This window comes from Chiloscyllium punctatum, chromosome 9, assembly GCF_047496795.1.
Source record: "Chiloscyllium punctatum isolate Juve2018m chromosome 9, sChiPun1.3, whole genome shotgun sequence".
In the NCBI taxonomy this organism is placed as follows: Eukaryota; Metazoa; Chordata; class Chondrichthyes; order Orectolobiformes; family Hemiscylliidae; genus Chiloscyllium; species Chiloscyllium punctatum.
Window position 1 is genome coordinate 34,263,939 of NC_092747.1, and position 15,969 is coordinate 34,279,907.

Here is a 15,969-nt window from a genome sequence, read left to right on the forward strand (position 1 = left end):
CTAGCAGCATGCCCTTTAGAACTTCAGCAGCAGTGGTGCCGGAGATCTAAATCTCTCACACAGCAAATTCTGGGCCTTTTCTCCACAGGATATTCAACATGGAGCAGTTCTGGTTCTCCAGGAGATTCTGTTGCCTATGCTTGACACAATACCATGAGACTTCAATGTGGTCAGAGACAATGTTAAGTGCTTCCAGCACTACTTCCTTCCAGTTACATAACACAACCACCATTTCCATAATATCTGACCTGTAATATCAGAGAGACAGGACTTAGACAGGGATGGGAAGACGACCATACAAAATAGGAACAGGAGTAGACTATTCAGCCCTTTGAGCCTCTACCACCATTCAATGGAATCATGGCTGAACGAACTTTCCTCATATCCACGTTCCTGTCCTTTCACTATTTTGTCAACAACCACACTGGGATCAGAAATGAACCTTTCAGAATCAGTCCTTCTCAAAATGAGGGAAACCAATGGTGAATAAACTAGTAATAAATTAAGCTATGGATCTTGCTTGTAAGATTGCTTTTTTACTTCAATCAAATTACTATAGTGGTGGCATTTTCAATGTTTTTGACTAACAAAGATTAAACAACAGTCAGTATCAAGAATTTAATACCCAAATTCCTTCCACCCACCCAGCCAACAGAAAATCTATTTTCTTTGGTAACAGGAAATCAAAATGCAGAAAGGAACAAATTTATTGACCAGTGGAAGTTAGAAATCAAAATGCAAATAGCAGCACAATTAGCTTAGGTACGATATCACAAACAACAATGGCATAGATTGATGGATCCTTTTCCTTTTTTGCTGTGGAAAAAAAAAACAAATCAAATGGTCTTTTTCAATGAATGATTCCTTTGTATTGTTCCAATAAACACATTATGATGACCCCAACTGATGTAACTACTGGACAAATCACATCCAGACTGAAACCTCCACTTGATAAATCATATTTTGTTTTGTTTTATTTCATGATGCCATCTTTCACTGAAACACATGCATGCCATGCTGCAGATCTACTATTTATGATAAAATATACATTTATTACAAAAAAGATAAAACAGACTAAACCAAACTACTTACAATTTGAAATATTTCAAAACACAGTATTCCATCTCTCCTAATGACATTCTTTATCGTGCTCAACATCAAAAGAGACTTCCTTTCACCACCAGCTCCAGAGTCTTGACTTAATTGTTCCATACAATTCCCAGTTTGATCGCCGCTTCTTGAGTGTTCGCGCAACTGACTTCAGACTTTCTCAGCTTTAAATAACCTCTTTAATAATCTTAAATAACCAAACAAAAGACAGTGGGTGGTGGTGGAGGGTTGCTTTTCAGACTGGAGGCCTGTGATCAGTGGAGTACCACAAGGATCGGTGCTGGGTCCACTACTTTTCATCATTTATGTAAATGATTTGGATGTGAGCATAAGAGGTAGATGACACCAAAATTGGAGGTGTAGTGGACAGCGAAGGTTACCTCAGATTACAATGGGATCTTGACCAGATGGGGCAATGGGCTGAGAAGTGGCACATGGAGTTTAATTCAGATAAGTGTAAGGTGCTGCATCTTGGGAAATCAAATCTTAACAGGACTTATACACTTAATGGTAAGGTCCTAGGGAGTGTTGCTGAACAAAGAGACCTTGGAGTGCAGATTCATAGCTCCTTGAAAGTGGCGTCGCAGGTAAATAGGATAGTGAAGGTGGCATTTGGTATGCTTTCCTTTATTGGTCAGAGTATTGAGTACAGGAGTTGGGAGGTCATGTGGCTGTACAGGACATTGGTTAGGCCACTATTGTAATATTGGAGACCAATTCTGGTCTCTTTCCTATCGGAAAGATGTTGTGAAACTTGAAAGGGTTCAGAAAAGATTTACAAGGATGTTGCCAGAGTTGGAGGATTTGAGCTACAGGGAGAGCCTGAACAGGCTGGGGGCTGTTTTCCCTGAAGCGGCAGAGGCTGAGGGGGTGACCTTATAGAGGTTTACAAAATTATGAGGGGCATGGATAGGGTAAATAGACAAAGTCTTTTCCCTGGGGTCGGGGTGTTCAGAGCCAGAGGCCATTGGTTTAGGGTGAGAGGGGAAAGATATAAAAGAGAGCTAAGAGGCAATTTTTCCACACAAAGGGTGGTACATGTATGAAATGAGTTGGCAGACGAAGTGGTGGAGGCTGGTAAAATTGCAACATTTAAAAGGTATCTGAGTGGGTATATGAATAGGAGGGGTTTGGAGGGATATGGGCAAGGTGCTGGCAGTGGGACTCGATTGGGTTGGGATATCTGTTCGGCATGGACGAGTTGGACCGAAGGGTCTGTTTCCATGCTGTACATTTCTATGATTCTATGACTTCTGGACTGGAACTTCCAAACTACAATCCTCACACTGAGGGCATCCATTTTCTAACTTCTCTGAACTAACCTTTTCCTGAGAGAAACGGATTTGTACATCCAACTTCAGTCAGAATGGCTGCGAACTAAAATCAAAAGCTTTCTAAGCTATTGATGTCTTCCCATGCCACACAAAAATTCCTAATATCTTACACAACTTATATTACAATGTTCTAATATACACAATACTCTAATATTTCTATTTGATACTTATGCATTGAGTGAAAGATTAACTTCTAAAATCTAACATTTGAACTGTGTTTTAAAAATGTTTTAATTTCATCAAATAAAGGGGCACTAAAAGTTAACTGTAAGTTAACTAAAATACAAATTACGGTCACTTTTGTATTTAAAGACTGTGTTGAGGAAAAGTAGCAACATTTTACAACCTACATACAATAAAGCTACAGAGTCCAAGATAAATTGCACTGTTGTCTATAAATATGCCAATTTGCTTATTTTTTTTAAATCCATTTAAAAACAATGTGCAAAATGAAGATTGTTATACTTTTTCAAGGTTTACTGTTATCCACAATTTATCTCATAAAACAAACAACTTTTAAGAACTAATCTGACAGCAAACATATTAAAAAACATCCTAGAGATAGCCGACACTTCAATTTAAAAGTAAATCTGCTTATGACCAATGCCAGAACACTTTCAAATAGGGGCTAATTCAATTTTAACCTATATAGGCAAACATATGTGCACAGACTTTAAATTATCTCAGGAATCATCAATTTGTAAAGTATTTTTTCACGTGAACACAAGGAAAAATTATTGCACAGAATGCATTGGCAATTGCAGCTTTACCTTTTCTCCTCCACACACAATGCATGCAAAATTCAGAAATCTGACAAATAGCCGAAAACAATTTTATGGTTGTTGAAGCTGCAAGTTAACACAGCAATAAATTTACCTTTGAACTGTACTAAGTCTAACATATGTTTCTCACAACAATTAGAGTAGTTGACACGTTTCTTTTGTGTTCAACATCTTACCTCATAGAGTGTGTTGTACGTTGTTATAGTAAGAGTATTGGTGTGAAGCATTAACCTTTCTCCAAGAAGAGTGAACAGACTGTGTGTGTGCATGATCTCTACCTTCCTTCTGAAAGAATCACATGATTATACTAGACATGACAAGATAATAGTTTGTTTTGCATAATAATGAAAAAAAAATTAAAATCACCTTCTCTAAAGAGTCACTTTTGTTATGACCATTGCCCAAGCAGATGGAAGTTACTTAGGGATATAATTAAAGTACATTAAGATTGTGATCTCTTTACAACTCGTAATGAAGGCATATAACCATGTAAATATCAGAAATTTAGAATATTTAAGACATTCAATATGCAATTTAATTACCTTTATTCAATATCACAATGTTTTAAAGCATTTTACACAATGGTTTCCTGATTTTAAGTGGAACAAACATTCATGTAGTAAACACTCAGTCATGCAGAACCAACAATCCATGAACAGCTATAAGGTGAGTAAACAGTAAATGGATTTTTTTTGTTATTGTCACTATATTCAAAAAATGTTCTTAAACACAACTGAACATTTCTTTTCCTCCAATCACCAAATCAATGTTTTTCTTTTATCAAATACCGCAGTAAATCACCTGTGTTTCCAACTCAATCATTTACATGCAAAGCTTGGCAAGGGCAATGCAAACTAAATGAAAACCAAATTTGAGAGAGAGATGGAGCAGGTGGTGAATCAAAATAGAGTTAGAACGAGTGAACTCATTTTAGTTGATTCATTTCAAGTACATGCTATGCATGCCTTTGTGGTAAGCAATCAAGAGTTTTAATTTTATTGCTTATGTGTTGTTCCAGTTACACCTATAAGTGTTACGCCAAAGGAGGCAGCCATTCAGCCCATTATAGGAGTGCTTGCTCTTTAAATCGGCATCAGTACTGACTGCCAATTTGCTGCATTTTCCATACCTTTGCACATTACTTCTATTTAAATAACCATCCACTGCCCTATTGAATACCAGCCTCCATCACAATGTAAGGCAGTGCATTCCACACCCAAACTACAGTACTCACTAAGCATAAAAGCTTTCCCCCCCCATTACATTTACTTATGTAAGTCACTTTAAATCTGTGCATTCTGGGTTCTTGATACTTGCATGAGTGCCAAGTGTTTATCCATGAACTTTATCATGCTTACTCACAATTTCAGAAACTTCAATCAGATCTTAACACAGTTTGTGGAAGGCTCTTCAAAAGAGGGGTTGGGCCTGGACTTAATTTTAGGCAATGAAGTTGGGAAAGTGGCTCAAGTAGCAGTGCGGGAGCACTACGCAGCCAGCAATCGTAACTCCATTAGATAGAAGATTCTTATGGGAAAGGATAAGAGTAAGCCTGAAATCAAAGTTTGAAACCAGGGGAAGGTCAGTAGAAAATCATTTGGCCAGATTTGGACTAGGAGAAATTATTTCAGGGAAATCTGTGTCAGAACAGTGGTACACATTCAAGAACACAATAGTGAGAATACAAAGCAAACCCATTCCAATATACGCAAAGAGTGGGACTAACAAATCCAAGGAACCCCAGATATCAAAGAGAATTGGACAAAGAGAAAAAGTGAGGCAAACAGCAGAGGCCTGAGAAGAATACATAATGTGCAAAGAAAAACTTAAAAAGAAAATTATGAGAGCATAAAAGGGATATGAAAAGATAATGGCAGGTAAAATAAAGGAAAATTCTAAGTTATGTTCCAACTACATTAAAGGAAAAAGGATAATTAGGGATCCACAGTGGTCATTTGTACATGGCACCAGACAACATTGGTAAGGTCCTAAACAAATACTTTGTGTATGTTTTCACTAGTGAGAGGGATGTTGTTGTATGGGAATCAAGGAGGACTGCAATATTCTTAAAGAAATTAGCATACATATAGAGGAAGTTCTGACCGGTGAGGAAGGCTCAAAAGTAGATTAACCTCCAGAACTGGTTGAAATGTATGTTCAGAGAGGCAAGGGAAGAAATAGAAGGGGTGGTGGAAATAATTTTTAATTCCCCTCTAGCCACAGAATTGCTGCTAGAAGACTGGAGGACAGTCAAAGTGGTACCAGGATTCAAGAAGGGAGCAAGGAATAAACCAGGAAACTACAGGTCAGTATGTCTAACCTCGTAGTGGTTAAACTACTAGAAGCAATGAGGGACAGAATCAATATGCACTTGGAGAAACAGGGATTCATCAAAAACAGTCCATATGGTTTTGTTAAAGAGAAGTCATGCCTGATCAACTTGACTGAATTTTTCGAAGAGGGACAAGGTGTGTAGTTGAGATCAACGTACTTGGCTTTCAGGAACATTTTTGATAAGGTCCAACATGGGAGACTGGCAGCAAAATTAAGAGCCCATAGAATCCAAAGAAATGTGTCTAATTGCATCCAGAATTGTCTGAGTGTCAGGAAGCAGAGGATGATAATTGAGGAGCATTTTGTGACTGGAAACCTGTGTTCAGTGAGGTCCTGCAGGAATCAGTGTATGGGCCCTTGCTGTTTATGGTAGATATAAAGAATTTAGGCCTGAAGGGTCTAAACTGGAGGGTTGATCAGTACAGTCGCGAATGATTCAAAAATTGGTGGGTTGGCAAGAAGTGATTTGGGCAAGACAAAGCTAGGGAGCACATGATGAATGATAAGATCCTGGGAAGCAGTGGGGATCAGATGGACACAAGTGTGCATATCCAATCTCATAGGATAGCAGAACAGTCGATAAAAATGTTTATGAAGGTACATGGGATACTTGCCTTTATTGACAACAGTAAGAGTTTAAGAACAGGGAGATTATACCAGGGCTGTAAGAAATGTTGGTTTGGCCACAGCGAGAGTATTTGGTGCCTTCTGGAATCCACATTACAGGAGGGGTGTGAATCCATAGCGAGACAGCAGAGGAGATATAGCTGGAAATTTTTAGTTATGAAGACAAACTTAGTGAACTGGGGTTGTTTTCCTTGGAAGAAAGGAGACCAAGGGAAGAAATGTATGCAGCATAAAATTATGAAGGGTGTGAATAGGGTACACAGAAACGAATGTTTCCCCTTGTTGAAGGATCAATAACCACAACATAGATTTTAAGGTAAGGGGCAGGAGGAGGAAATGAGATGGTGAGAATGTGGAATTCACTGTGTGTAAGAGTGAACTGAAAAGTGTGGCACTGGAAAAGCACAGCAGGTCAGCATCCGAGAAGCAGGAGAACTACCCTTCATCAGTACTGTGGGGCGAGCAGCAAAAGGGGGGCTGAGCAACAAATAGGAGGGTGAGGGTGGGGAGAAGGTAGTTGGGAAAGCAATAGGCAGACGCAGGTGGAGGATAGTGATAGTTCAGGGGGGAGTGTGAAATGGATAGGTGGAAAGAAAGATGGACAGGTAGGACAGTTCAAGAGGGCAGTGCAGAGTTGGAGGGTTGGATTTGGGATGAGGTGGGGGGAGGGGAGATAAGAATACTGGTGAAGTCCAAGTTGATGTTGTGTGGTTGAAAGGTCCCAAGGTGGAAGATTAGGTGTTCTTCCTCCAGTCGTCGGGTAGCTTGGATTTAGCGGTGGAGGCAGCCCAGGATTTGCATGTCCTTGGTGGGAGGGGGAGCTGAAGTGGTCGGCAACAGAGATATTTCCTGAAACTTTCCATGAGTTGGTGTCCTGTCTCCCCAATGTACAAAAGACCATATCGAGAGCAATGGACCCAGGAGATGAGATGCCTGGATGTGCAGAAAAATTTCTGCCAGATGTGAAAAGGTCCTTTGGGGATTTGGACGGAGGTCAGGGGGAGGTGTGGGAGCAGATTTTATACTTCTTGCAGCAGCAAGCAAAGGTGCTGGGAGTGGAGGCCTGGAGTGGGGGGTGCGGGGGCTGAGGTGGACCTAACGAGGGAGTCACGGAGGGAAGGGTCTCTGCGGAATGCAGTTAGGAGAGTGGAGGGAAGTATCTCTCTGGTGGTTGTGTCTGATTGTAGGTGGCAGAAATGGCATCTACAAATTGCTTTCCCAGCAACTTTTCCCCCACCTCCACCCTCTTATTTATCTCTACGCCCCTTCCCCACTACCACTCCATCCCCCACATTCCTGATGAAGGACTTATGCCCAAAACATTGATTTTCCTGCTCCTCAGATTCTGCCTGACCTGCTGTGCTTTTCCAGTGCCACACTTTTCGACTCTGATCTCCAGTGTCTGCATTCTTCATTTTCTCCTAACGTGTCTAAGAGTAATTAAGGCAGAAAGTCTATAACATGTAAGCTGCATTTAGATGTACACTTGCAATGCCAAGGCACACAAGGCAATGGGCCAAGCACTGAATAAAAGGATTAGAATAGTTAGGTGGTTGTTTTTGCCCAGCATAGATTCGATGGGCCAAAGGGCATGGACTGCAGCATGGAGGAGGCAGCTCACCACCATCTGCTTAAGGGAAGCCATGGACAGGCAATAAATGCTGGCCAGCCAGCGAGGGCCACATACCATGAAAGAGTTTTTGAAAGAAGATTCTCCTATGCTGTAGACATGTATGACTCTAAGATGTGGGAGCAGAAGTTGGCCATTCAGCCCATCGAGTCTGCCCTGCCATAATGAGATCACAGCTAATTCAATAACCCGCAAGTCCATTTTACTGTCTTTTCTCTGTAACCCTTAAGAGTCACAGATGTACAGCATGGAAACAGACCCTTCAGTCCAACCGTTCCATGCCAAACAGATATCCCAACCCAATCTAGTTCCACCTACCAGCACCCGGCACATATCCCTCCAAACCCTTCCTATTCATACCCATCCAGATGCCTCTTCAATACTGCAATTGTACCAGCCTCCACCACTCCCTCTGGCAGCTCATTCCATACACTTACCACCCTCTGTGTGAAAGATTTGCTCTGTATGTCTTGATTTCCTTATTGATTAAGGGAATGTGTAACTCAGCTTTAGGTATATTTAATTTAGTTTCTTCCGAGTCTAGCAAAATTATTTTTTTTTTAAAAACAGAGGGCTTTTGAAGCTGGGCTATTAAATATACTTCTTTTTTGAGATTATGCCCTCTGGTCCTAAACTCTCCCACAAAGGGAAACAACCTGTCCACATCTAAACTCTCAAAATCACCCAGAACTTTGAAATTTTCAATAAGGCTAGTGTTCCAATAAGTACAAGTCCAACCTACTCAATCTCTCCTCATAAGACAATCCCTCCTTCCCAGTATCAGCCTGATGAATAAACCTCGACGACCTCCAACATCATAATAAGGGACCCAAAACTGTTCACAATATTCCAGCTGTGGTTTGACTCATGTTTGGATAACTTTAGCAAAACCACTTTACTTTTATACTCCATTGTCTTTGAAACAAAGATCAACATTGCATTTCCATGCACAAACCTGGCTATAATACACTCACTTTCCTTCACCCAAGTCATTAACATACATGGCATACCTGTGCCCTTTCATTTCTTCAAAAAGATTCCTTCCCTGGCTAGACTAGGAATTTATTGATCTGGGACCCAGCCCTGCCAGTAGTATAAAATATCATTTCCCAATTTGGCCAGGTGCACTATCACTGTATACAACATAGAACATTACAGCACAGTACAGGCCCTTCGGCCCTCGATGGTTCCACAGGTCGGTGCAGCAATCTGAAGCCCATCTAATTTATACTATTCTATTCTCATCCATATGCCTATCCAATGACCATTTAAATGCCCTTAAAAGTTGTTACAGGCAGTATGTTCCACGCGCCTACTACTGAGTAAACAAACTACCTCTGGCATTTGTCCTATATCTATCAATTTTTTAAAATTATGTAATTTCTGCCATGTAGTCCTCACTGATCATGTAAGCTGTCTGAAAATCTCGATTTGTATTTAATCACAAATGTGGTGACCTGTGATTTCTATCTTTTAATTTCACGCATAAATACAATGTCTCTAAGACACCCTATAATTCTAGCACTGTAATTAAACTTGAACATTGCAACCCCTTTTTATTCCTCACCCTATCTATCCCTAAGAACCTTATAACCAGGAATATTTAAGATACATTACCATCACTGAAACTGTATAGACTTTCTCTCCTTCCTGAGAAAAGTCACTAGTTATCCAAACACTTTATACACTCAAATTTTGTAGTTTTAAGTTTTATTTATTTTTCATATTTTAAAATAGCTTTGACATCCCTTGGCCCTTTTACAGCTTTTGTAATTCTCTCAACCACAGCTTGCTTCTTGTTTTGTGATACCTGTTTCCTAACAAACGATTGAATGCCACCTCAAATCAATTCAGAAGACACAAACCTTAGAGATTTAAAATAGACCTTGGACTGAACTACAATCAATAAAGTAAAATAAGCTAGAATTTCAATTCAAAATATATTAAAGCATAAAAATTAAAATTTCAATACAATGTCCCAATCATTCTCAACAAAACCAAACTCTGCATTGCTATCTCACACTCCATGGACTTCTCAGTCTGACAAAAAGAAAACAGTTGATTTATCTTAAAAGAAAATTAACTTGGCTATACTCACTTATGACCAAGGTGTTTGAGGAAGTACCCCAGAACTTTCAGTGCTTGAACGCGGATGCTTTCACTTTTTGAAGCCAATAATTTGTAAATAACACTGAAGAAACAATAAATACACCAAAATGATTGCAATGATTTATGATATCACTGTTAACAATATTTTTAAAACAAATTAAATCAGAATCATTGATCCTTATAATCTTTGCAACTTCTACTTATTTGCTATGGAATGGGAAATAGGAAAGGGCATAAAATTTAAGGGCAAGAATCAAATTCGACCACAGTGTAAAATAATGTGAACGGGACAAAGAATGTTCAAAAGACAAGCCTTGAGCCCTTGTGTCTTAATGTGCAGAATCTTGCAATGAAATGGATGTATCAGCTATGCAAATAGATATAAATGGACATGACATAGTTGCAATTATGTAGACATGCTGTACAGTGACCAGATATACCCCGAATATCTAGGGGTACTCAGTTTTTAGGAAAGACAGACAAAAAGAAAAAGGAAGTGGGCAGGTAGGGTAACACTAGGCAAAAGTGAGAACTGCAGATGCTGGAAACCACAGTTTAGATCAGAGTGGTGCTGGAAAAGCACAGGTCAGGCAGCATCTGAGGAGCAGGAAAGTCAACGTTTCGGGCAAAAGCCCTTCATCAGGGATAGAGGCAGGAAGCCTCCAGGGTGGAGAGATAAATGGGCTGGGGGGGGGGGGGGGAGGGGGGGGGGGGGGGGGGGGGGAGATGCGGGAGAAAAGAGAGCTGGGGAGAAGGTAGCAAAGAGTAAAATGGGGGTGGGGATGGAGGTGATAGGTCAGAGAGGAGGGTGGAGCAGATGGGTGGGAAGGGAGGTGGCAGGTAGGACAGGTCATGAGGACAGTGCTGAGCTGGGAAGGTTGGAACTGAGGTAAGGTGGAGGGAAGGGAAATGAGGAAACTGGTGAAGTCCACATCGATGCCCTGGGGTTGAAGTGTTCTGAGCTATGCCCGTCTCTTTGTCGGCTACGTAGAACAGTTCATCTTCTGTAGTAACACCGGCACCACTCCCCACCTCTTCCTCTGCTACATTGATGACTGCATTGGTGCCGCGTCGTGCTCCCGTGAGGAAGTTCAGCAGTTCATCAACTCCACCAACACATTCCACCCAGACCTTAAATTCACCTGGACCATCCCTGACACCTCCCTCCCCTTCCTGGACCTCTCCATCTCCATTAATGACGACTGACTTGACACGGACATTTTTTTACAAACCCACCGACTCCCACAGCTACCTGGATTACACCTCTTCCCACCCCACCTCCTGCAAAAACGCCATCCCGTATTCCCAATTCCTCCACCTCCACCGTATCTGCTCCCAGGAGGACCAGTTCCACCACAGAACATACCAGATGGCCTCCTTCTTCAGATATTGCAATTTCCCTTCTCACGTGGTTGAAGATGCCCTCCAATGCATCTCATCCACATCCCACAACTCCGCCCTCAAACCCCACCCCTCCAACCGTAACAAGGACAGAAACCCCCAGTCCTCACTTTCCACCCTACCAACCTTCACATTAACCATATCATCCACCGACATTTCCACCACCTCCAAACGCACCCCACCACCAGAGATATATTTCCCTCCCCACCTCTTTCCGCAAAGACCATTCCCTCCGTGACTACCTGGTCAGGTCCACGACCCCCCTACAACCCACCCTCCTGTCCTGGCACCCTCCCCTGCCACTGCAGGAATTGCAAAACCTGTGCCCACACCTCCTCCCTCACCACCATCCAAGGCCCCAAAGGAGCCTTCCACATCCAAAGTTTCACCTGCACATGCACCAATATCATTTATTGTATCCGTTGCTCCCGATGCAGTCTCTTCTACGTTGGGGAGGCTAGACGCCAGCTCACAGAGCGCTTCAGGGAACATCTCCAAGACACCCGCACAAATCAACCCCAACACCCTGTGGCCCAACATTTCAACTCCCCCTCCCACTCTGCCGAGGACATGCAGGTCCTGGGCCTCCTCCATCGCCACTCCCTCACCACCCGACGCCTGGAGGAAGAATGCCTCATCTTCCGCCTCGGAACACCTCAACCCCAGGGCATCAATGTGGACTTCACCAGTTTCCTCATTTCCCCTGCCCCCACCTTAGCTCAGTTCCAACCTTCCAGCTCAGCACTGTCCTCATGACCAGTCCTACCTGCCAATCTTCCCCACCCCACCCCCCCCACCTCCAGCTTTTATCTCTACACCCTGGAGACTTCCTGCCTCTATTCCTGATGAAGGGCTTTTGCCCGAAACATCGATTTTCCTGCTCCTCGGATACTGTCTGACCTGCTGAGCTTTACCAGCACCACACTAACCAAAAAAAAAAAGAGGATAGCACTGTGTGTTAAAGAGCTGTAAGATAACAGTATGGAAGTGTATTAGCTACAGTCATGTGCTGTTTGTATGGATTGAGCTTAAAAACAAAAAGGGGTAGAACACAATAGTGCAGGTTGCATATAGACCCCCAAAGGTAGTGGCAATGTAAGGCTTTTAAAAGCAAATTAGAGACAGACGCAATAAAAGCACAGTCGAAACTAATGGTGACTGTAATCTGCATATAGATTGGGTAAATCAAATCAGTAACAATACCAGAGAGGAGGAATTCCTGGAATATGTACAGGATTGCTTTCTGGATCAATAGGTTGAGGAACCAACTAGAAAACAGACCCCACGCTAGGCTGGGTACTGTGCAATGACAAAAGGAATAATTGTCAATTTAGCTATGTCACCACAAGATGACAAAGTTCTTCACCCAGATTGACAGCATAGCTGGTTCATAGACTAAGGTCCTAAACCTAAATAAAGGAAAGTACGATGATAGGAGACATAAGCTGACTATGATAAACTGGAGAATACTATTTAAAAGGATGATGGTGATTAAGCAATGGTAACATTAAAAGAACTCAATGGAGGATCTGCAACAATTGCACAAAATCAAAACGAGAAATGTGGCCAGGCCTTGAACAACGACGGAACTTAGGGAGAATCTTGAAACCAACTATATAGAATGGCCAAAAAAATGCAACAGACATGACAATTGGGAGCAATTTAGATTTCAGCAAGGGGAGAACAAAGGAATTGATGAAATCGGGGGAGAAGTGGAGTATAACAGAAAGCTTGCATTAAAACACAGATTAATTTGAAAAGCTCCTATCTGTGTGCAAAGCTAAAAATATTAGTGAAGACAAATGTAGGTCTTCTAAAATCAGAAACAGAGGAAGTTAAAATGGGGAACAAAGAAATAGCAGACTAATTAAGTACACATATTCGTTCTGGCTTCCCAAAGGAGATCACAAATAATGTCCTGGAAATGTTGGAACACAGGGTCCAGTGAGGAGGAGGAAGAGTAGAAAATCGGTGTTCACAAGGCAAGTGTGTTGGGGAAATCAATGGGATTTTAGGCCAATAAATCTCCAGGGTCTGAATCTACATCCCAGAGTACTTAAGAAAGTGGCCCTCGAAATAGTGGATGCATTGGTGGTCACCTTTCAGGATTTGAGACACTCTGAAACAGTTCGTATGGATTGAAAATTAGCGAATGTAACCCCACATTTTTAAAATGAGGTAGAGAGAAAAAGGGAATTATAAATTGATTAGCTCGACATCAGTAGTGGGGAAAAAAAAGTTAAGACTCAGTTATAAATTTAATAGCAGAAAATAGTGACAGAATCAGTCAGCATGGATTTACAACAGGGAAATCATAGTTGACAAGGCCACTGGTTTTATTTGAGGATTTAACAAGTGGATAAGGGGGAACCAATGAATATTGTTTACTTGGACTTTCAGAAGGCTTTTAATAAGGTCTGACATGAGATTTGTATGGAAAATTAAAGCACATGAAATGGGGGGTAGCATATTGACAAGGATACAGAACTAGTTTGCACACAGAAAACAGTAGGAATAAACTGGTATTTTTCCAAATTGCTGGCAGTGGCTCAGGGGTAATGCATGAATCAATGATTGGACACCACTTTTCATATTATCCAGTCATGATTTTAGATGTAGGAATGAAACATAAAATCTGCAAGTTTGAGAGAGAATGAATTGCGAGGATGATGCAGAGATACTTCCGTGTGATTAGGACAAGTTGAGTTAGTGGGCAAATGGCGGCAGATGAAATTGTGGACTGTTGAAAGATTATCCACTTTTGTAGCAAAAACAGGAAGGCAAATCATCTAAATGGTCACAAATTTGGTAAGGGGGAGGTGCAACATGACCTGGGTGTCCTTGTTTAGCAGTGGCTAAAAGAATTCAAGTACAGGAACAGGGATATACCTGCTGCAATTTTCCAGGGCCTTAATGAGACCACAACTGGAATGTGCAGCTTAGTCAATTTATCTGAGGATGGATGTTTGACTAAAAGGGAGTATGACAAAGATTTACCAGGCTCATTCCTGACTTCTGAAGACAGATTTGATCAGTTAGAACTATATTCATTGAAATTCAGAAGACTTTGGGGTTCTCATAGAAACCTATCATATTATAACAGGATCAAACAGGGTAAATTCAGGAAGGATGTTCCACTTGACCAAGAAATCAAGAACCAGGAGGCCCAGTTTAAGGGTATGAGGCAAGACTATTTCACATAGAACAACTTTTTCCACCCAGAGAGTAGTGAACCTGTAAAATTCTCAGCCACAAAAAGTAGTTTAGGCCAAAATGTTGCATTTTTTCAATAAGGAATTATCTATAGTTCTTAGGGCTAAAAGGATCAAAGGGTATGGGAGAAAGTAAGAACATGATGGATGATCAGTCATGATCATATTGAATGGCAGAGCAGGTCCGAAGTGCCGAATGGCCTCCTCCTCCTCCTACTTTCCATGTTATCCAGAAGTTAAGTGTATCACCATTACAGCAAAAAAGTGTTTCAAAATTTGACTTTTCTGTCAGCCACTCTCATTGTTAGAAACCTAAAAATTGGTGAAGAATATACTGTCATTGCTCTGGTGTGGTGATTTAACGAATGAATTTTGTTGGTTGGAAAATAGAATCTCAGCATGTCACAAATTTCAAAAACATCAGTGTTTTACAAGAATATCGCAAATGCATTTGAAATTGTCAATTTTGTACTCCTGTTCAAATCAAAAAGCATGCTCAATTATTTTAATAGAAGGAAATATTTCCATAAAAAATATTATTTTAATTTCCTCACAACGAAAGCAGAAAACAAAATGACCGAAAATATAAACTGCTGAACAAATTCCCTAGTTGGTTTATTTGCAGCTGTAGTATACTTATGTCCTCACCGTATCCCATTTCGTTGATCAAAAGCAGGTATCATGGATGCAGGGTGCTCTGACATCAGTGCAACCAACAGTTGCAAAACATCATGAATGTTTTCATCCTGTGTCATGGAATAGAGAGGCAGTCAAACAAAATAAAGCTCTCTTCATTCAGATATATTGCTAAAACTCAACTTCTTACAGGGCTCAAAATACAGCAAGACAGACTTGCAGATAAATTCAACCCTGAAACACCACAACACCCTGTGGGGAAGTAAAAAATGGAACAAACCCTACTTGAAGATATCTGTACTTCTCTAAATCTCGCCGCCTCTAATTTTGGCAGCTCAACCTTCAAATATCAAACCCTTGAGCTCTGAAATTCTCTTCAAGCACCTTTCCCTTCTTTAAGATATTATTTCAAATTCAAGCTTTTTATTTTCTGATCAATATCTCCTTATGCAGATTGGTGTCATACTCGTCTTAAAATGTTTGTGTAGCTTCTAAAGTATTTTCTTACATGAAATGCACTACAAAATAGATGATATTATTTGAAATGTAAATTGATATTATTATGCTTCATGGGTCAAACAGATTTTACAAAACAAAAAAAAAAATTGGTCTTACGTCCCTTTATAATTTTTTCTGCGCTTTATTATTCTGATTTCTGCTTGTGTCCCAGTTCTTTGGGAACTGGTCAAACTTCCTGTACCTCTTAAAAAATGGGCATTTTCATCATTAAGCTTTAGCCCTTCCTCACCCACCATTCAGATGAATAAATTGTGATTAATTAATTGAGAACAAAT

At 40.8% G+C, this 15,969-nt stretch overlaps 1 protein-coding gene across 1 annotated transcript in view; it reads right to left on the reverse strand.

Moving 5' to 3' along the window:
- nbeaa (neurobeachin a) overlaps positions 1-15,969 on the reverse strand; it is a 913,644-nt gene that overhangs the window by 725,453 nt on the left and 172,222 nt on the right. The window contains exons 16-18 of the mRNA XM_072577218.1: positions 15,188-15,285; positions 9,916-10,008; positions 3,403-3,511 (exon numbers count right to left, since the gene is read on the reverse strand). Of these exons, the coding sequence (XP_072433319.1) occupies positions 3,403-3,511; positions 9,916-10,008; positions 15,188-15,285 (300 nt within the window). The remainder of the gene's footprint in view (positions 1-3,402; positions 3,512-9,915; positions 10,009-15,187; positions 15,286-15,969) is intronic.